This window comes from Pan troglodytes, chromosome 1 (assembly GCF_028858775.2).
Source record: "Pan troglodytes isolate AG18354 chromosome 1, NHGRI_mPanTro3-v2.0_pri, whole genome shotgun sequence".
In the NCBI taxonomy this organism is placed as follows: Eukaryota; Metazoa; Chordata; class Mammalia; order Primates; family Hominidae; genus Pan; species Pan troglodytes.
The window spans coordinates 62,109,979-62,133,918 of record NC_072398.2 but is presented as its reverse complement, the minus strand read 5'-3'; the positions used below and the strand labels follow the sequence as shown (position 1 = coordinate 62,133,918).

The 23,940-nt window shown below is 35.4% G+C and overlaps 1 protein-coding gene across 2 annotated transcripts in view; it reads left to right on the top strand.

Moving 5' to 3' along the window:
• PLA2G4A (phospholipase A2 group IVA) overlaps positions 1–23,607 on the top strand; it is a 161,463-nt gene extending 137,856 nt beyond the window's left edge. For both annotated transcript variants that reach the window (XM_001165694.7, XM_009439765.5), the window contains exons 15-18: positions 87–271; positions 12,238–12,433; positions 13,959–14,116; positions 23,003–23,607. In XM_001165694.7, the coding sequence (XP_001165694.1) occupies positions 87–271; positions 12,238–12,433; positions 13,959–14,116; positions 23,003–23,134 (671 nt within the window). In that variant the 3' untranslated portion in view covers positions 23,135–23,607. The remainder of the gene's footprint in view (positions 1–86; positions 272–12,237; positions 12,434–13,958; positions 14,117–23,002) is intronic.
• The last annotated feature ends 333 nt before the right edge of the window (positions 23,608–23,940 follow it).

Here is a 23,940-nt window from a genome sequence, read left to right as displayed (position 1 = left end):
TTCAAATTTGAAACCAACATTTTTAGATGATAAATACTGATGAATGATCATTTAATTCATTCTTGTTTTTCTTTTATGTTTTTAAGATCCTGATGAATTTGAGCGAATATATGAGCCTCTGGATGTCAAAAGTAAAAAGATTCATGTAGTGGACAGTGGGCTCACATTTAACCTGCCGTATCCCTTGATACTGAGACCTCAGAGAGGGGTTGATCTCATAATCTCCTTTGACTTTTCTGCAAGGCCAAGTGACTCTAGTCCTCCGTTCAAGGTAAGGATACATAATACAGCATTCCATTCTCTACCACATTCTCTTGCTTGCCTTATAGATCTCTTAGTCCCTTTGACTCCAGTTTCTTATTCCTTTAATGTATTTTCTACATCTTTATGAGTAATAGTTCTAAAACGCAAACATGATTCAATCAGTCTCCTGCTTAAAGAAATTTTTAAATAATTCTAATGAGCTCAATAAAGGTCAGAGCCCTGAGCAGGACAAGAATAATACAGTGGGTCTGAAGTTTAGAAAGGAAATGAGGCTGAGATTTGGGAGTTAGCAAGTAAATGATCATTAAAACCATGAATGGAGAGGGTACACCCTGAGAAGAGAAGTGGACATAAATAGTACTTTAAAGAATGCTATCAAGGGGAAAGGAGGAGAACAAAGGAAGTGTGTAGTATTATGAAAACTGAAGATATGTAACAAGGGGGTTTTTTGGTGAACTGGACAAGGCCAGTTTGAATAGGGCTGTGAGGGCAGAAATCAGACCAGAGTGGTTTGAGGGATGAGTGGAAGTTAAAAAAAAAAAAAAAAAGACATCATGTCTGTAGATTGTTCAGGGAAGGAGATGGACTGTATCTGTAAGAGGATGTGGGGAAGAGGAAAACTGTGTGTGTGGGTGGTTGGGGGTGGGTTGTTAATAGAAGAGACAAGCATGTTTACATACTAATGGCTAGGAGTCGTTAATGAAGAAGGTATTACTACAGAGAGGAGAGATGAGATATAGGATGAAGTCACATCTCTGGGAAGGATGTAGGGATGGGAAGTGGGAAAGGAATCAAGGACACAAGTGGGGAACAGTATTGAAATGTCCACGCTGGGGGAAAATGGCAGCAGATGAAGATTTATCATTAGGTATGGAAAAAGGAAGTTAAGGAAGTATTCATGTGATGACTTCGAAGTTTTATAGGAATTAGGAGTCAAGGTTAACTTGTGAGGATAAAAATATGGAGGTAGTGGAGTCAGGCATGTGGGGTGAATAAAAGTCCGCTTCTGTGAGGAAAAGAGAAAAGCTTCTGAATGTGGCAATATGGAAAGATTGCTGGGCTGCACTTTGGCCTCACCCTCAAATAAACACGCTTTGTTCCCTCTGCCTGGAATACTCAAAACATTCTTTAGACACAGCTCAAGTGTTATCTTTCTTGACTTCCACATATATGGGTAAAGTGCATAGGACTCAGTCAATTCATCTAATACAGGAATTATCATAGTATATTGTATGTTTTTGCTTACATATATATTGCTTTCTCTGTCTGTGAGCTCCTTGTGACTAGAACTCTGTTCTCTGTCTGTGTTTATTTTGTTTTAATCATTTGGTCCTAATTGTCATTTAGGTGCTGGCCAAAATATGAGTATGTAGGATTTTTTTGTAGGTGAATAAATGAAATGCTATGAGAGAGATGGAGTTATTATTTTGATTTTATAGATTAAGAAGTGGCAATTCATAATGATTAAATGGAACAGTTCATGATCTCCTAACCAGGTGGAATCAGTGATAGCCCAGGTCCTCTGACAGCATATCTGTTTTTTTCTCTATCATATGATGATTAAACTGCTCTCAAGACCAATAATGGTTATTATAATAACTCTTAAATATATAGAAAACCTCACATGTTCAAAGTACTTTCATACTTTATCTATTTTTGGGTTAGTAAAGGTATTCAGACAAAGAAACAAGTATCAATGAGATAAAATCTTATCAACAAATTAAATAATATGTGGAATGAGCACAGCCCACGACCTGGCTAGGGAAGTGCTAGTTAAGAAATGGTGAGATGGGACCAGACTCCAAAGCTACAGAATGAGAATTTCTTACCCTTTACCAGCTGCCTCCTTTGTGCACACTGTTCATGAACTCTTTTCTGTGTAGTGTGCTGTGTGCAGCAGTTAGTGGGAAAATACAGTTCCTGATCTCCCATAACATTTTGGTTTTTTGGGGCAAAGACTTTTATTCACAAGAGCCACTTGGAGGGGAATTGAGAAACTTACTATTAAATAGTCATTGATATGTTTATATAAGTATGTGTATTATAGGGGATAAATATAAGAATAGATTGGTGCATACTGGAGTTAATGAACAGGGTAATAAATGAAATAGGGTGAGAACAGCACAGAGATGGCAATGAGCACATCTAAGGGGCGGGAGTGATCTGATTAGAAGTGACAGATATTCAGCTCCCTTAGAAAGGCTTAAGGAGAGAGTTTAAGACAGGACAATAGGAAATGGAGAATCAGTGGAGGATTTCAGCAGACAAATGACTTCATGAAATTGGAATTTTAGGATGATTAATCTGACAATGGAAAGTAGGATGAGTTGGAGAATGGAAGGCAAGGAATTAACATTAAGAGACATGTACTGTAATCCAAGCATAGGATAATGAAGTATTACTGCACCAGAGTGGGTGACTATGAATTTGATGACCTATGAGAAACAATGGGGAGGTGGGTTTCAATGGATGACTCTAAGATGATAGCTTAGAAGCTGGTTCTAGTGGTGGAAGACACTGTATTATTCATTTCACCAATGGGGGTATAAAATGTGAAAGCCATCATTTTATATGTGAATCAGGGCTCCACCACCTTAATGAGTTGGAGGAGGTTTTGGAATATCACTTTGTACCTTTAAAAAGAATCATTATACTTTGCAGTAGTTTTTAAATGTTGACTCATTATTTGTGATTAAGAATATATACTTGTAAAATGTATGAACATTTGGTTTATAAATGCAGTACTTCCAGACAACAGCTGTTAATATTTTGGTATTCTAGTCTCTTTTCGCGGTGTGTGTGTGTGTATGTGTCTATACCAGGGTCATGTAGTTTTGCATTCTGTTTCTTTCTACTTACAACTGTATTATGAGCATTTTTTCATGCCATTAAATATTTAAGAAAACAATTATAAAGACATATAATACAATAAATATAAAAGAGATATATAAGATGTTTATAAAATAAAATAAAAATATATACTATCTCTGTATACAGATACGTGAGTATTTATTTAACAATGCTCTATTTTCAACTTTTAGATTATTGCTATCTTGCCACCTTTTTCTGTAATCATTATCCTTGCACATGAATCTTTAATCACATTTTAATTATTTATTTAGGTTGGTTTCTAGATGTGTATCATTTTATGACTTTTAGTAAATATTTTCAGATTGATTTCTAGAGAAGCTTCATCAATTCACATTACTATATCTAATTATATATGTGAGTCTCTGTTTTACATGCCTTTGCTGGCAGGAAAAAATATTAAAGACAAAGTAAAAAAAATTGTATACAATATGATGGGGATAAAAAACCCCACATTTATGCTTCAGTTTTCTTCCTTTGTGAGACTGAATGGTTTGTCATGCTTATTATATATTGATGTTTTTAAACTACTTTTAATTGGATTATTTGTGATGTTCCTATTAATAAACATTCTTTTTATGTCTTAAGAATATTAAAGTTTGTCTTATTTTTGCAAATATGACCTAATATGTCATTTGTATTGGGACTTTTGTTGTTGATGATTTTATTGTTTCAAATATTTATGTAGGAGCTTCTTCCATTGTTTTTATTCTTTCTTATAATTTAAAAATTTTTTTTCACTGTATTTTCTCTTTTTCATATCAGTTTTTTAAATTTTTATTTTTAATTATTTATGGATGCAGAATACTTGTACATATTTATGGTGTACATGTCAAATTTGATACAATCATATGTGGAAAGATCAATTAGGGTAATTGAGCTATCCATCCCCTCAAGCATTTATCACCTCTTTGTGTTAGTAACATTCCAATTCCATTCTTTTAGTTATTTTGAAATATATAATAAATTATTGTTAACTATAGTTACCCAATTGTGCTACTGAACACTAGATCTTATTCCTTTTATCTTACTGTATTTTTGTACCAATTTTCCATTCACTCTTTATTTCCCCTTTCCACTAGCCTTCCCAGCAGATGGTAACCATCATTATACTTTCTATTTCCATTAATTCAACTGTTTTTAGTTCCACATGTAAGAGCATGTAATATTTGTCTTTCTGCGCCTGGATTATTTAACTTAACATAATGTCCTATAGTTCTAGTTCCTGTCATGTTATTACAAATGACAAGATTTCGTTATTTTTTTATGTCTGAATAATATTCTATAGTGTGTAGGTATCACATTTTCTTTATTCATTCATTTGTTGATCGATGCTTACATTGATTCCATATTTTGGCTATTGTGAATAGTGCTGCAATCAGCATGGGAGTACAAATATCTCTTCAATATACTGATTTTCCTTTCTTTTGGATATATACCCAGTAATGGGATTACTGGATCATATGGTAGTTCTATTTTTAGTTTTTGTAGGAACCTCCATACTGTTTTCTGTGGTGGCTGTACTAATTTACATTCCAAGCAACAGTGTAGGAGGGTTCCCCTTTCTCCACATCCTCATCAACATTTGTTATTTCCTATCTTTTGGATAAAAGCCATTTTAACTGGGGTAAGGTTGAATCTTATTGTAGTTTTAATTTGTATTTCTTTGAGGATTAGTGATATTAAACATTTTTTCATATTCCTGTTGGGCATTTGTACGTCTTCTTTTGCGAAGTATCTATTCAGATCTTTTGCCCATTTTAAAATCCGATTGTTTTTCCTATTGAGTTGTTTGAGCTTCTTATATATTCTGTGTATTAATCCCTTGTCAGATGGATAGTCTGCAAATATTTTCTCCCGTTCTGTGGTTCGTCTCTTTTCTTTGTTGATTATTTCTTTTGCTGTGCAGAAGCTTTTAAGTTTGATGTGATCCCATTTGTTCATTTTTGCTTTGGTTGCCTGTGCATCTGAGGTCTTATTCAAGAAATCTTTGCCCAGATCAGTGTCCTGGAGTGTTTTCCCAATGTTTTATTCTAGTAGTTTTATAGCTTTAGGACTTAGATGTTACTCTTTAATTGATTTTGATTTGATTTTTATATATGTCAAGAGACAGCAGTCTAGTTTCATTTTTCTGCATGTGGATATTCAGTTTTCCCAGAACCGTTTTTTGAAGAGACTGTCCCTTCTCCAGTATATATTCTGGGCAACTTTGTTGCAAATGAATTGAACTGCAATGGGTGGATTTATTTCTGGGTTCTCTATTCTGTTTCATTGGTCTATATGTCCGTTTTTGTGCCAGTATCATGCTGTTTTGGTTACTGTAGCTTTGTAGTATAATTTGAAGTCAGGTAATGTGATGCCTCCAGCTTTGTTTTTTTGCTCAGGATTGCTTTGGTTATTTGGGGTCTTTTGTGGTTCCATATAAATTTTAGGATTTTTTTTTTCTATTTCTGTAAAGAATGTCGCTAGTATTTTGATAGGGATTGCATTAGATCTGTAGATTGCTTTGGGTATTATATTCTTGAAATTCATTCTTACCAACATCAGTTAAATGTGGATTGATATTTTAATTTTTATATTATTCTTCTAAATATATTTAACTCATTAATCTTTTTGAATACATTGCATTTGTAATAACACAATCCCCCATAGACTTTTTTGGCATTATTTTGTTATACTTATTATATCATATACTATATGATTATTATAGGGCACAAGGATATTTTGTTTTAATCTTTTGTGTTCCATTAATCCATCTGACAATCTTGCAGTTCTTATGTCAGTACCATACTGCATTTTAATAACTGTAGTTTATTATATGCCTACTATAATAAAAAGCGTGTCTCCAATCACTCCTTCTGTAGTACATATAGGCATTTCTACCTGTGCATTCTCTTAGATGTGTTTTAAAATCATTTTGTCAATTCTTTTCTTCCCGTGCCTTTCTCCAAATTTATATACTTCCTTTTATTATTTATTTAGCATAACATGAAACCTACCATTCTGGAAATAATGAATTATATTTTCTGACACTTAATATAAAGTAAATTGCAATATATTACACATAATATAGCTTTTCTTGTCTCTAGGTATGTACTTCAGCAAGTTCAAAGTAAACAAAATAATCTTTTCAGGCTGAGTTGGAATATTAAAAGTACCTTAAACCTATAAGTGTTGTTATCAAAATATGTATTCCTAAATTAGTCTAAAAGATTGCCAAAGTAGAATTGTTAAATTGATAAAAATATTATACTGTCAGTACTAAGGTAGAATATTTGTTTTACATATAACATAATAAGATTTGAAAATTTGCGAGGAGTCTACATAAAGTTCTTTTGATAGGAGGGGAGAATCCCTAATGTAATAATTGGATATATGCAATATGATTTTATTAAGGTAATTAAATAGCAAATAATTTCCTATTTTTGAGACTGAAATATGGATACTGCCTTTCACAAAATATTAGAGCATAAATGCTGGGCAAAAAATTAGAACTATTGACTTTATTTCACATTTGCAGAAAATTCTATCTTCGTGTAGTTAAATGTCATATTTTGTCAAGAAGATACAGAAAGATGGAGATCATGTCTTTTGATAAAAGCAACCACAATTTATGTTGTTGTATCTGTGTTGTAACTGGCCTTGGAAGTTAATGACATCAGTGTGACACTAATTTATTTAGATTACTTAGCACACACCCTAGTAGTAGTCCAATATAAAGAGTTCATTATTCTAAATATTATTGCTATTAATTTATCTAACAAAAGCAGCTTTGTGTTTCATTTTGTCAAGTTTCTTTTTGTTAACCATTTAATATCTTAGATGTATAATATGAAAATTTAGTGTACCATTAGAGCTCATCCAAAGACAATCAGTGAGATTGATTGTTGGTCATGAAAATTAGCCAAAGTCTTCATACTCAAGCATGCAAAATTAACAGGCTGTGAATTTAGGGGAAAATGAAGGGACTTTGGGTTTTATCGGGGAGCAAGAAAGCAAGGAATATAGAAGAATTCAGAGTTTACTACTTGAAATTATTTTCCCCTTTATCTTACTAACTTTTAGGGAGAGTAATAGATTTTAGTTATTATGCCATAAATTAAGTTATATTGTGTTGCCATACGTTGGACATAAATCTGGCTCAGTTTTTCAGTGCTCGTTTAAATGCTTAATGACAAGAGGCCAGAACAACGGGTTAATTCTCTTAAAAATTATTCAAGGAAAGAGAGAAAGAGGAAATGAGGGAAGGAGAGAAGGAAGAAAGAAGAAAGGAAAATCTGAAATGAGGCAGTCTTCACAAATGATGGAAGTAATGTATCTAAATTAAACTGATCTGCCTACATTTCATTTAGGGTCAGAATTCCATTTAAACCCACTAATAAAGGAAAAAGTATCTGTATTTTTCCACAATCACCTGATGTATTTGTTGAAATGAGGGCATGACCTGCTTTAGAATCTCCACATATTATTCACTTATAATGCTTAGGTTGGCCCACATCACAGCAAAATCAGTCCAAGCATTAGCTTTGTGGGCACCAATCCACAATGGCTGGTGAAGGAAAGTGCACAGCATTTAATGTAGTACTTCCAGTTTTATCTCTTGTACTAGTTTCCTGGAACTTCTGTAACAAATTACCCGAAACATGGTGACTTACAACAACAGAAATATATTATTTCACAGTTTCGGAGGGCAGAAGTTGAAATTAAGGCATCAACAGGGATGTCATCTCTCTAAAGCCTCCACAGTAGACTCCTTCCTTGCCTTTTCCAGCTTTTGGTGGTTCCAGGCATTGCTCGCCTTGTGGTTGCATCTCTCCAATCTCTGCCTTCATTTTTGTATGGCCTTTTCTTTTGTGTGCATGTCTTCTCTTGTATCTCATATAAGAATAATTGTCATTGAATTTAGGGCCCACCTACATAATCCAAGATGATCTAATCTCAAAATCCTTCATTAAATTACATTTGCAAAGAGTCTTTCCCCAAATAAGGTCGTATTCACAGGGCCGAGGGATTAGGAAATGGTATTTTATATGGAGCCATCATTCAATCAACTACACTCATATTGGTCACTCACATTGAGAATCAGATGTTTTGTGATGATATTACATTAAGTTGACATTAATTTCCCTTTACGTATTTTGTGAGTTTATGGTAACATCCCTGTGAATAACTAACCAGAATTACAAAGTGCTGTGTAAACTCTATACAACATTAGATATAGAAAATTATTTTCATGCCTATTGCATTATAAAGCTCTTGAAGCCTAATACTAGCATGCCTTTTATTAAAAGTAAGAGAGACTATAACTGTAAAATAATTAATTCTAACTTGTAGTTTCTATCTGTTGTATTTTATATTACTTGCTTCAATAATTTTTTAAGATTCTGGAGGTTTACCTACATGCTTATATGCCATCCTTCTCCCTAATCTTCTCCCTAATCTTAAAAATAGGTTTTATATAATAAGAAACATTGTAGAATAGAAAGCACATATTCTTGGTTTGCATAGAGACAAAAGAAATCTGACTTCCTCTAATGACAAGTCAATTTATTATTTTATGTATATATATATGTGTGTGTTCGTATTTTTATAAATAAATGTGTTGTTTCATATATTTAAAATATATATTTATATTTTTTACATGTAAATGAATGAAATGGCATATATATGCTATCATACTGTGTTTTGAATATATTTCTGTTATTTAGAAATAACATTTATTTATAATATTCATTTCTATGGTATTTATTTGTCATTCCTCTCCTTCAAGTCTTCTTAGTCGTGTTTCAGTACTCAAAAATGAGGGCATCCAGCCTGGCCAATATGGTGAAACCCCTTCTCTACTAAAAATACAAAAATTAGCCAGGTGTGGTGGCACACACCTGTAGTCACAGCTACTCAGGAGGCTGAGGCAGGAGAATCGATTGAACCTGGGAGGCGGAGGTTGCAATGAGCCAAGATCAGGCCACAGCACTCCAGCCTGGGCAGCAGAGCGAGACTCTGTCAAACAAAACACCAAAATGAGCACAGACATCTTATGAAGTATCTCTTTGAAGGATACTGTCATATTTTTATCCCACAGCAAGTCATTTTAGTTAATACTATGTAAGTTTATCTTAAGTTAGTCTATGGAAGTGTGAAGTATCTGAGGTGTCAAACAATAACCAAAATGGATAGTTATCATAGAACACAATTCCGGCATATTGCTGTAATTTGTGGAGCAGCAATTTTTTTGTTCACTGAAATCTTTTAAAATACTTTCTAAAAACTATTGCACTTTACTCATAGTCTGTGTCATTGTTTCTCAGCTTTTACAGAGAAAAACCAGACATCAGAGAGGAAATGGTTTATCCATGCTATAATCACTGTATTTGCAATCATCTGTTTTTAATCTTTTCCACATCAGGATCACATAAGGAAAGGGAAAGTTTCCATCTCTTCCTGATTCTAGCGTGAAGTGAACTATCTAAAAATAGCCTCACTGTTACCTCATGTATTTCCCTTTTCATTTTACCCCAAAATCCACACATCATTGGTCATACCCTTGAGTCATGTTTGTAAACACTAGAAAGCTCTTTCTTTTCTTTGCCCTCACGCAATTGCTCCACAATGTGAACTTTTGGTTTATTTTGATGTTGAATAATCATGAATGAATAATTGTGAACAGTGCTGGACAAGAAATAACAAGCTGATTAATTTAGCTGAATAGAGGGAAAAAAAGAAGAGATTGGTGATAAAAGCTTTCTCAAGTTTCAAACAAGAAATTATTTACATACATATGGGATTTTCAGTGAAATGTAATTGTATTTATCATAATAGTTTATGAAGCAAATGCTTTCATATACATTAAATCCTTTGTTCTCCTAGATTTTTATTCATAAGTGGTGTTGAGAGAGTTGATCAACATAAAATTCATGACATTCCAGAAGCAAAAAGAGCAGTGAAAGTTCAATGAAAAGTGTATTTTTCTCTGAATGTAAGCCTGTATGATAAAGTACTTGTTTTCTTCTAATGTAAACTACTGAGGTCTTTATACATTTTATCATTTAATCCTCTCAGCAATCCTATGAGAAAGGCGATGGTATTAGCGTTATTTTACAGAGGTAGAAGAATGAATTGCTGAGAAATAAGGAACAGATGAAATAGAGATGAGATGGGATTGGGAGCCTGCTATGTCAGGGATAGTGAATAATCTAGTCTGTGTTTGTTCGTTCCTCATTATCTCTGCGTTGCCTGTAGGGGAGTATCACTGTACACTGCAGCCACCAAAAATAATTTGTTTCTTGTTGAGCTGTGGTGTCTAATTAGTTTGTCTCAGGTCATCCAGCTAGCAAGTTTTAGGGTGTCTGTCTTAGAGCTGGGCCTTTCACGCTGCACAACCCAGGCCCACAATCGTGCAGCACCTTCCTGCCTTTATCATACTTTTCTATAATATCTATTTATCTTTTCTGTTGATTTATAAACTCCAAATCTTCAAGGACAGCCTATCTCTTATGCTTAGAACATAACTCACTGATAATTGTTGGCTGAATTAACAAATACTCTGAGGAAATTGTCCAGGTGTACTGCAAAGTCTCACCTTGTATTTTTTCCTGGCATTTATCACAGTTTTAAGCACAAAGTGTTATTTGATTGCTATCTCTCGCCCAACAGGCTATAAATCCCATAACAACAAAAACCATGAATGTTTTACTCACTGTTATGTCCCCACTTCTAACATGGAACCTAGTCGACCACTATTGATTGCTGTGGAATGGATCAACGAGATGACAAGAGTAGTTAAAAAGAACTTAAGATTCTAGTGACAGTATCCCCAAAACTTCCCCTCTCCAGGAATTTTCCTCTCTAATGTTCTTATCTATCTTCCCTTTCTTTATCCTCTTTTGTTTTCCTTACTTTTTTCCTTCCATCTCTTTTCTTCTCTTTACTGGCGTTTATTTATTAAACATTTGCATAGCACTTAATATGTAGTAAGCACTGTTTTAAGCGCTGTAAAGTATTAATTTATTTAATTCTAATAGCAACCCTATGAGATAGGTGTTATTTATATCATCCACATTTTAAATCTGAGATGGAAACATTGACTTAAGAAACATGTCCAAGGCCATGGAGCTTGCATTTGGACTCAGGCATCTGGTCCCAGAATCTGTGCTTCTCCCACTATGATATTCTGCTTCTTATTTATTCTGCTCTCCCTGAAGATGCACATAATGGAAATGAGGTCTCTTCACTGCATCTCTCCATATTGATTTATGTTCTCCAGTTTAAATTTAATTTTGGGGGTGCTTACCCCAGTGAGTTAGCCTGCTTTGGTGCAGAGACAAACCAACCTCGAATCTCCGTGGCTGACTGCGAACATGTATTTCTTGGCCACTTACATGCCAGCAGTCGTAAATCACCCGTGGAGGCTCTGTTCTATTTCTCTTCTCATTCTGGCGGGAATGTATAATCAGCTTACCAGGAAGGGAGCTAATACATGGAAACCATCATACAATTTGCCACGACCATTAACTAAGCTCTTGGTACATCTGTACAGTCCTCTCTTGGCCGTTACATGTAATAGCAATGCTCTGAGGCCAAAGGTTCAACTTCTGTTCACAAAAAGAAGACAAAAAGCTGATTCAGAGTAACTCAAATATTTTTGTATACATAAAATGAATGAAGTTTTGGTTGGTACTTTTTAACACTTTGGTGGAGATGATACAGGTAAAAATCCAGTAACAGGATTCTTCTCTGCATCATCAGATTCCTTTTTTACTCCTAAGGGTTAAAAAAACTTTCACATGGTTATAAATTCTCTGAACCCATAATTTTTTTTCTCTAGCAGCTTCTTCAACATAATTTTGCTCAGTTCAGTTTATCAATAATTTTTCAAATGCCTGCTGTGGAGCTAGCCTTGTGCCAAGAATTAACATAACAATAGTGAGTTTGTTTTCAATTTCTTTGAAATTAATGAACTTCCTGAGAACAGGGTCGTGATTCATCCTAGCAAGGAGTACATTGCTGGCACACAGTAGACACCTAGTGAACATTGAATTATGGTCAGACCAACTGAATCAATGAAAACTGAAAATTTCCAAATTCATCTTTCCATCTTTCCCATAGGAACTTCTACTTGCAGAAAAGTGGGCTAAAATGAACAAGCTCCCCTTTCCAAAGATTGATCCTTATGTGTTTGATCGGGAAGGGCTGAAGGAGTGCTATGTCTTTAAACCCAAGAATCCTGATATGGAGAAAGATTGCCCAACCATCATCCACTTTGTTCTGGCCAACATCAACTTCAGAAAGTACAAGGCTCCAGGTAAGTAGGGAGTAAGCTGTATTCCATAAAATAGAAATTAAGTAGGCGACGAAACTGACATTAAACTGTTTCACTCTGTCACTGCTGTACCAGCTATTACACTATTGAATGCTTCCCTTACTTTAATAAACAGATACTATTCTGAGACCTCAAGTACTTCTCCTCTTTCTTACCCCAAGATCCCCTGACTTGCTCACAGTTCAGAAACTGCAAAGTCAACAAGTAGTTTAGCAAAAATCTGTGGGACTTTACTTCAATACTTTGAATTATGTTTGTTCTGATTGATTTTTAATCAAATATTTTGACTATCACCCTTGTAAGAAAGCCCTTATTTCAGAAAAATCATGCAAATTTCTGGGAATTTTAGTTGACTACAAGATTAACGTAATCTAGCAGTACACAATGGCTAGCAGTTTCAGTTTGCCATGTTGTATTTCATAGAAAACAAGAATCAAGTTTGAGGCATAGTCTTTTTTGTTTTGTTTTATTTTTTTAACCATATCCAGAGGAGTCTCTCAACTCTTATGTATCTTGGGAAATGTTGATTAACCAAAGGAGATCTAAAGATTTACATGCAGGGTGCTTAAGGCTCCAAAAACCATATTTTAGGACCAGAAAATGTGTTTTCCATTTTATAAATGAAAGACACAAAAAATAGGGAGGATGAGTAATGGGAATATGCTGAGAAAAATGGTGTTTTTCTAGATTTCTCAGGAAGACAAAGAAAGGATTGATAGGAGTGAAGATTATTGTGAAGCATATAGTTCAGCATAGGAGAAGGTGGAAATCTGACATTTTTAGTTATCAGACACTAGAGCACATGAAACCCAGTGAATTTTCTATCACTGTGAATTCTCAAGGAGAGGCTCACTGAGCAGTTGGCATGTGTAGGGGATTTCCATGGCATAAAGACAGCCACATAATGTTTTAGTTTGGGTTCTCCCAGAAACTAATTCTGAGAAAAGGACTCAAGTGCAAATAGTTTATTTAGATGAGCTGGGGAACACTCTAGTTTATTAGTAAGGAAATGGGGAAGTGGTAAAGGGAAGGAAGGCAGACAACAAAGTTGCATTAGCAAGCCCGCTACCACAATGGGAACTTGATCCGCTGGGAAAGACTACAAAATGGAATAGACCTGTGTCCCACAATCATGCTTCCCACACGCACACCAAAAGGCAGGGGAATGGAGTATTTAGATACTAACTCCCTAGAGTCTTTGGTTGACCACTGCCTGTGGAACAGTGTTATTTAACAGAATTTCCAGCCTGCTGTGAGTGGGCCAAGCAGGCTTCTACAGTTGCAGGGCAGGATAGAAAGCCCTCAGGCACACAGATGTCAGATATTGGCAGTTGGATGTCATCTGGCCAGAACACACAGACATGATAAAAGTCAGAGATGCTACAGAGTACCTGGCTCTGTGGGGGCTCCCACTGCTGTCTTTATGTCTGTATGTTTTATTCCTTGGGTTTTAGAGATATTTTGTAGTTTTCAAAATAACACCCTTTGTGACTCTTCTGGTATTTAGGTGTTCCAAGGGAAACTGAGGAAGAGAAAGAAATCGCTGACTTTGATATTTTTGATGACCCGGAATCACCATTTTCAACCTTCAATTTTCAATATCCAAATCAAGCATTCAAAAGACTACATGATCTTATGCACTTCAATACTCTGAACAACATTGATGTAAGTATCTCCTATGGCCATTGACTATGTCAAATGACTTCCATACCATATAAATACACCAATACCTCTTTTCAATTAAAAATAAAAAAAAGTGTTATGAATGACACCACCCAAAATATGCCACTTTACTTTTCATGAATTATTTTGCTAATCTTCAGAAGAACCCTACAAAACTGACAAATAAGGAAACTCATTTTATGCTATTATTTTATTGAATGATTGGTTAATACTCAGTTTCTTTCCCGAAGTATCTATATATTTATTATATGATATAACAAATTATAAGTAAGGAAGAAAAGTGATGAAAAGGAAATATGAGTATGAAAGTGAATGGAACCAGAAGTGTAGTTAATCTGCAAAAATATAACATGAATTTTAATAAATACATTTATGATTTTACATATTTTCTTTTTGTTAATTTAAGAGCAGCATCACAAAACGTAACAGCCTTTCCTTTTTTTTTTTTTTTTTTTTTTGTGATGGAGTCTCGCTCTGTCACCCAGGGTGGAGTGCAGTGGCGCAATGTCGGCTCACTGCAAGCTCCGCCTCCCAGGTTCACGCCATTCTCCTGCCTCAGCCTCCCGAGTAGCTGGGACTACAGGCGCCTGCCACCACGCCCGGCTAATTTTTTTGTGTTTGTAGTAAAGACGGGGTTTCACCGTGTTAGTCTCGATCTCCTGACCTCGTTACTCGCCCGCCTCGGCCTCCCTAAGTGCTGGGATTACAGGCGTGAGCCACCGCACCCGGCCAGCCTTTCCGATTTTTAGCCTTTGAGATGTCAAGTATGCTTTGCTTTAGAAACAAATCATTGTCTTCAGTATCAATCCTTCCTATCATTAGTGTATCTTCTGCTAAGATTCTGTGTCTAGGTGAAATTCTTTCATTTTTAACTTACCATATAGGAACACTATTCTGTAACTGAAATCATTGACTTGTGGTTCCAAATCATAGTGTCTGACAAATGATTATCAGTTGTAAAAGCTTAAGTTCAGTGGCCTAATTGGATTTTGTACATTAGAAAAACAGAAAAAAAGAAATTAAATGGAGAAGGAAAGGCATCATGTCTGATTTACCAGTCTTTTTGGTGACTGTGTAAATGGCGCAAAGGAATTCAGAATATGTGAATGAGTGTTCTGTTTATATGGGCTCTAATTAGATTTTGTGAGCTAATAGAACTCCACACATCTAGTTTGCTTGCTTGTTTCGTTTGGCCTGAGACTAGTAATATCAACTGTATGCAATCATCACAGTTGCACCATAATATATTTGTTAATTAATATCTTTAATTTTTGTAAATGTGTAAAATTTTCCCCAATAAGCCTTGATTCTTACAACTCTAAAATTCTTTTTTTAGCCTTCATTTACAAATAGATGATAATTCATCTAAAAATGCTTATCAAAATATATAGCATATGTCATTTTCTCCATAGATTTGTTTCCTTTTTAGAAAAAATATTTCAAGCAGTGGACATCTGAAATCCACGTGATACATTATCTCCATGGTGATGGCAAAAATTGAAAGGTTAAGAGAAAAAACGATTAATCTCTGATTTGTAGGGAGTGAACATAAATTCTCAAAATAGAGTTAGTTGCATTTTATAAAACCTCATGCTACTAAAACAGAGGTAAGAATTAATATCAGTCACCCTAGTTTTCCAGTATGAGCCAATAAACTCAAAACTACACATTCCTTGGGATGAAATGTATTAAATTTGATAAGTCTTTCTCAAATGGAAAAAACAGATTGTAGGAATATACAAATACCATGTTGGACTTGGGAATAGATATACATATGTGTATCTTAACCAAGTACATTTGTCTTGCTGTTCTAGTTTATATAAAGTCTGCTAAACAATTTGCAATAAGGAATGATACAGTTTTATTTATATATTTTACAAACATTCTTCAAAGTAGTTTGTTTGACACATAGATGTAAAAGTTAGTGCCTAAACAAAAATAGACTGAATCCCAGAACAACTGTCCCGACCTATACACCTCATCAAATGTTGATTCTTCAGAAACCATTAATTTAGCAGTTTTAAAAATATGTTTTCACTTTTTATTGTTATAAAATATACAAAACATAAAATTTATCATTTTAACCATTTTTAAGTGTACAGTTTAGTGGCATTAAGTACATTGCATTATCGTGCAACCAACCCCACCATCTATCTCCAGAACATTTTACATCCTCCCAAACTAAAACTCTGTAACCATTAACTAGTAAGACCCCATTTCCCCTGCATTTTTAGTAACAATACCATCAGGTTTTTATAAGAAGATTGATAAATTCATTAAAAATAATATGAAAGTGAAAAGGACCAAAGTAGGCTAACTCATCTTGAAGAAGGAAAGCGAAGTTAGAAGACTTACTTTACCAAATAGAAAGACAGAAAGATAACATAATTAAGAAAACATGACATTGTCCAAGGACAGACAGTAGCACTAAATAAAATCGTCCTTGAATAAATTGTGACTATCTGTAATAAAAAAAGTGATCAGATGATTATTCACAAAGGAAAAAATTAAATGTACCTCTTCCACATTATCAACAAAGCCAATACCAGATAGACTGTAGATCTGAGTATAAAAGTAAACAAAGCTTCTAGAATACAACACAGGGGAGTATCTTTATGACTTTGACCCTGGGAAATATTCTTTAAACTTGACGCTAAAAGCATTAGCCATAAAGGGCAATCTTTCCTGTATCTCCAAGTCCTTTAGTTCTGAGAATTAAGCAGTTTTTAATTGCTTCTGCTACAGTTTCTGGCACAGCATGTACAGACAAGGTCATGGGCGTTATATCATCTTTAAATCTCTTATATGCGACTTTGAATAAGCTGCTTAAACTTTTTGAGCCTCCACTTCCTCGTCTCTGAAACAGGTGTGGTAGGATCTATAATAATTGTAGTAGTGAATGTTTAATTGGGTGATGCATGATTACAGAAGCTGCTCAATAAATGAGAACCTTACCTATACATGTCCTTATCTTGTACCCCTGAAGGTCCATGGGGATTACACCCAAAGACCTTTGCAAATGCCCCAGGTTAACAACATAGACAAGTTTGTACAGGTAATGCCAGCTTAGGCAGTCAGTATATATTTTCTGAATGAACAAATGAAGGTAGGCTTTTTCCTGAATTATATGAACATTGAGACTCATGTTCAAGTAACTCCTCTTTGTGTGTGTGTGTGTGTGTGTGTGTGTGTGTGTGTGTGTGTGTGTTTCATAAACAGATAAAATTTTCAGTTTTCACTGACATTTTATCTTGCCTTAGTGACTCCCTTCTTCTCCACTTTAAGAAAACACATTTTTGGGGCCGGGCGCCGTGGTTCACGCCTATAATCCCAGCACTTTGGGAGGCTGAGGCGGGCAGATCACCAGGTCAGGAGATCAAGACCATCCCGGCTAACACGGTGAAACCCCGTCTCTACTGAAAATACAAAAAAGCAAAATTAGCTGGGCGTGGTGGCAGGTGCCTGTAGTCCCAGCTACTAGGGAGGCTGAGGCAGGAGAATGGTGTGAACCAGGGAGGTGGAGCTTGCAGTGAGCCAAGATCGCACCATTGCACTTCAGCCTGGGTGACAGAGCAAGAGTCTGTCTCAAAAAAAAAAAAAAAGAAAAGAAAAGAAAACACATTTTTATCAGAATCACAATTTTTTAAATGATGGTACTTAAAGAGCAACAAAACTCTGCTGAATTAGCTAACTCTCTCATTCCCACACCATTTGAATGAGTAGGATACCGATTCACACTTCGGCAACACAGCATATGTTTACTGCTGTAGACCATCAGAGTTCTTTGTAAATGGTGGATGGACATTGTGAATATAAACTCTTACAATGCAAAGTTACCTCTCTGCCAATTACATAGACAACAGTTTTCAACTTTGCAACTGTGACCACTGTGGCTTAGGGCAACGTTTCCTCTTCAATTCACTCTGACCTCAATTTTTGCTCTGAAGAGGCCATGCTGTGTCAGCCAGCTGCACCCTCCTATTGCTTCATTTTATCAAGATATTCTAGCTTGCCTGCTTTGCCAAAGCTAAATTTCAGTTTATCTTTAGAGGACTTCTGCTCTGTTTCTGCTCACGTCATGACAGCGGCCTGGGTTTCTCATAGCATCAGGTTTCTGCTCTTACTCAATTCTCCCAAATTCCTTTTCACTGAACATTGTCTCAATGCTTGTACAATTACAGTAGTATTTCAATTTTTTTTCCTTCAAAAACTTAACGTATAGTGACTTACACTGGTAGACATGTGATGGCGGCGGGGCGGGGGTGGGATGCAGAGGCATTGGAGTCTGACCAAATTGGGTATTCAAATCCTTGCTCTGCGGCCTCTTGGCTGGGTGACATTGGGCATATTGGTTAACCTTTCTAAATTTTGCTTTCCTATTTTGTAAAGGGAAACGATGGTATATATCATGTAGGATCAGGATGGGGATTAAGTAGAATAATATAACTTAAGGGCTTGGCATGAAATAGACACTCAGTAAATTGAAGCAGCTAATATAATTATTAGTGTTCATAGTTTTTGGCTTTTAATTATAAACCCCTTAAAAACAGTGACTTGCTTTATTTACCTTGTATTCTGTAGACATACTGATCACAATGCCTGACACCTAAAGTAAATATGCAGTACAATTTTCATGATGGGTGTTTAAAATTTCATTGACTTACTGTGGGTAGCAAGTGTCAGGATACAAGGTGCTCTTGGTGGGATGGACGCAGAGTTCCCAACCATGGGGAATTTGTATATAGTACATGCCTTCCCACGTAGTATGGCTGCATACTCTATCTACTCTTAAACCATCACTTCGATCTGGAGGGAATATGTCTTCTGAGATTTCTTTTCTAGGACCTGTTAATTTGCTATCACAGGAAAATATATGGTTTCCCAGTCTCACTTATTCAAATTATTAATTTGATAGGCATAGTCTTAGAACCAGTTATGTGTCACATTATTCAGCATATGCCAATGATGCAAAGTAATGAGCTTTTTTCTTTCTTAAATAATTCTACAAAGTGCTAAACATTAAATGTTAATTAAAATGAGGATACATCCATATCCAGAAATACTGGTACTCATTTCTTAATTCATTGATATTTCTTCATCTTGATAAGGGTGTGTAGGTACAAGTAAAAGTTCTATCTTTTAAAAATAATTTATAAGCTTACTATTATGTATTATTGCCTAATATATTAGTCCATAACTCATCTATTTTTAATGCTGCCTATGATCTCTTTCTGGTCTCACTTATTTATTAATTCAATACATATTTATTGTTTAGTGTGCCAGAAACTGTTTTAGAAACTAGGGGTACAGCATGGAAAGAAGAATTAAAAGTTTTGAGTGCTTCATATAAGCCAAATATTTTCCCCCAAATATTTAACACTCAAGACTAGCCTATGAGGTGGGGTTTTAATTTATAAGTTAGGAAATGGAGTCATGGATTACTTAGGCAGGTTACTGGAAGTCACGATGATGTGGGGGAGCTGAGATGAGGCTGCATGTCTTTTCTGCTTCATTCCTTACTTTTGAACCACCTGTCTCTCAAGCAGCCTTATTTCTTAGTGTCCCCAAACACAGCCTTCATTCTAGCCAGGCCAGAATGAATTCCCAGATGTCTCTGACGCATGCCACAGCCTCCCATCCTCAGCCTTTTCATATGGTTATTCTTCTACAGAAAATGCCCAGTCTTCTGCTCCACTTAAAAACCCTGCCTGTCCTTTAACTCAACTGGTCTCACTGTTCCTCTGAACTGAATGCTGCCCTGTGTCAGTCAACCTCTAGTGAGCACCTTCTGTGTATTTATTAATTTTGCAAATATTTATTATGTACCTTCCATGTTCTAAGCGCTCGGATAAAAAAAATGGCAAGCCTGATGAACTTTCTGCCTTCCTGACATTTCAGTTTTTATTGAAAAGGCAGGCATTATCCAGCAAATTCACAGTAATTTTACACCTAAATATCTTCTCATGTTCTCCTATATTTGTAATTTTTACTTCTCTAACAAAATATACTTAACTTTCTCTCTTGGGCTTATTTTTTATTTTCTGTTGTGGTAACTCAATATTTGTTTGTAGATTGCTTATAATCTCACCTCTACAAATTTGTTTCTTATGTGGAAGGGGGATCACATTTTACGTGCTTGTTTTTCTTATTCTCTGCTTTCATTAGCAAAGATTTAAGAGATCTGGTTCAACAATAGGAGGCTACTGAATGGCACAAGTGAAAGATGACATGGGATAGGTGGTGAGGCTGGAGAAGGTTGAGATATGAGGGCTTTTGCTGGGATAACACTGAAGGGAAGGATTTGGAATCTCAATGAATTTCAGGGAAGAATGAAAGAGATACAAACACCATTTAAGATGACTTCTTGTATAATAATGAAAAGAAAGGTTTAAATTTAACATAATGCCTTTTTGAATATATGTAGTTGTATCATGTAGGATGCCAAAAGGTTTGAATTTAGTAACTGATCTAATACTGGGCTTGATTTTTTCTATCACAGAACTGTAACTCCCAAGAACAGGGTATTTTCTGCAGTAATATGAAAAACCTGGTTAACGGTTTCATGGTGTTAATATGCCACCTAGTGGATCAACTTGCACATTCTAACGGGGTTTTCAGAGTTGGAAGTGGTCATTTTCCTTTATCAGAATGGCTTGCTCACTAGGAACACCAGCTGAGGTCCAATTACGATAAATTCACTAGTTCCTGATGTTGATATTGCTGATTTTTTTTATGCTCAAGAATTCATTATGAGGGAATTGATAGCAGCAATCATTGTCAGTTTAATTTTTTGTATGGTCTTTTTTATTTTAAAGCTTTTTAGGTGTTTAGAAAGCAAATAGTTGGTTTTTATTTTATTTGGACACTTTTATGTAATGAGGGTTGATGTTTCATGGATTGCTGTGAGAAGGAGAAACCAATTGATAAATTTGCTGATATAGATCTCTAGAAAGGCAGGGAGATTTTTAAAAGAAGATGTAGTAGGATACTTTGAATAGCAGAAACGGTTTGCTGACTTACACAATATAATAAGCTCATTCTTGGCTATACACCTGGTGTGTTTATTTCTTATAAACTTTATAGCTTCACTTCTAATTTAGAGTTCCCAATTTTCATCACATATTGTCAGTTTAAAAATAACAAGCATAACAGCTGTTGTAGAATGTTTATGTACCAGGTATTGTGCCAAGCATTTTATAGAAATGATCTCCAATCCCCACAAAACCCCAAATTAGTACATTATTTCCATTTTAAAGAAGAAGAAATGGGCTCAAGTATTTACACTAATTCCCCTCCATCTCACACAGCCAAGAAGTGTTTGTGCCTGGTGGCCTTTGGTCCAAGTCTCCTTCATAGATCTGAAGCATCTTTTGTCATCACAGAATTATGTTTCCCTATTCTTAAGAAAAGTGGGATCAGCAAATATCAGCTTTACCTTAACGGACTCATTCACATTTGAGCCCATTTCCCCAGAAGATAATTACATATATTACATTTTAAAATAAGGCATATAAAAGAACCACATTCCTGTGATAGTTCCCTTTTTCCAAAATCTGACTGCGTGTTTAAAGTTACTATTAGAGAATAGAGAGCCTTGCTTGTTGGGTGTCTGTGACATAAAGTCACAGAAAAATAATTGCATGTTTGCACCATTTAAATCTCACATGTTTAAGTGGTGCAAACATGATCTCCTCCAGGCAATGAGCCATGCTTGCCCAGTGAGCTTGCACGTGGTAATGGGAGAATCCCTCTGAGCATGCATCTCCAAGGCCAAGTGGGCCACAGCAGTTGTGAGTGAGAGGAGGCCAAGCGTCCTAAACTGCTCAGACTTGCCAAGTATTCCTACCTGTGGCAAGGGGCTGAAAAGCCCGTGGACTGTACCTTAATGTTGCTTAACAATCCCTGAGGTAGAGAATAAAAGGAATTGTGGAATAACTCTGTGACTTGCCTCTGTTTCCTGATGCCCAGAAACATCTATCTCATTGGTCATCGAGATGAAATGAGGACTGTCCTGGGAAATGGAGTCTTCCTGATTTTAACAAGGTTCTGAAGCAGAAGCAGAGACAAGATTTACTATTCAGGCCTTCTTCGAAAGCCCATTTCCATTGCTCCTCAATAACTGCATCTACCAAATTCTGAATGTTCTCTTCTTTCCCCAAATTCTAACTAGGTTAACTGCATACCAAAACCAGTGTATGACAATTGAAATAGCAGTTCTTAGAGGTTGTAGTTTCCTGTGTTTTCTTCTGGTTACCATTAACATGGGTATATGTAAAGAATATATATTGGATATATGTGTGCTGAATAAAAAGTAGTAATTCATTTTCACCAATGAAATCACAGAGCATGATGTTTCCTAGATAGAGGAGGCTCATGTTTTATAACTGTATTGTTTCAGTTGAGGAAGGAAGGCAATTCTCCAGCAATGCCTTCTTCCTCCACTAGGAAAAGCTTTTACTTTCCTGGTGGTCTTTCATTTCTACTTGCCCACTAATTATAAAGAACATAAATTATAGATTTAGTAATTACTTGTTTCTTCCCTGTTATCCCCCTTTTGGCAAAGAGCAGAACCAACATAACTTTACCATGCTACCACTTTATTCCCAAATTTATCAGCATAAAATCTAGAACATTTCCAGAATCCTTCTTTCCCTGGTAAGGGAAGGAACAGTAGCTGAATATAAGCTTAACAAGAGTGCAGTGGTGGGATGTTGAATTTAAATGTGAATGCATGACTCGTAGATTTCTATTTATATATGTCAAAAGGAATACTCTAATAAAAAGATTCATTCGATTTTTATTTTAATAAAAAATATATAAATGAGTTCATAGCAGCGCTAATTATACAACTTCTGTCTCTATTTGCAGGTGATAAAAGAAGCCATGGTTGAAAGCATTGAATATAGAAGACAGAATCCATCTCGTTGCTCTGTTTCCCTTAGTAATGTTGAGGCAAGAAGATTTTTCAACAAGGAGTTTCTAAGTAAACCCAAAGCATAGTTCATGTACTGGAAATGGCAGCAGTTTCTGATGCTGAGGCAGTTTGCAATTCCATGACAACTGGATTTAAAAGTACAGTACAGATAGTCGTACTGATCATGAGAGACTGGCTGATACTCAAAGTTGCAGTTACTTAGCTGCATGAGAATAATACTATTATAAGTTAGGTTGACAAATGATGTTGATTATGTAAGGATATACTTAGCTACATTTTCAGTCAGTATGAACTTCCTGATACAAATGTAGGGATATATACTGTATTTTTAAACATTTCTCACCAACTTTCTTATGTGTGTTCTTTTTAAAAATTTTTTTTCTTTTAAAATATTTAACAGTTCAATCTCAATAAGACCTCGCATTATGTATGAATGTTATTCACTGACTAGATTTATTCATCCCATGAGACAACACTATTTTTATTTATATATGCATATATATACATACATGAAATAAATACATCAATATAAAAATAAGCATGAGATAACTGAGTTTTTTGTTAATTTTTAATGAGATATTGGACTATTGCTATGAAAGATTCTCATATTCACTGCTTTCAAACACAAAAGGTGTTCATCCTAAACTCAAGTGTGAAACTTTTAATTTAATTTAATTAATTAATTTATTTTTTTTGTGAGACAGAGTCTCACTCTGTCACCTAGGCTGGAGTGCAGTGGTGTGATCTTGGCTCACCACAAGCTCCGCCTCCCAGGTTCAAGCGATTCTCCTGCCTCAGCCTCCCAAGTAGCTGGGACTACAGGTGCCCGCCACCACACCCAGCCAATTTTTAGATTTTTAGTACAGACGGG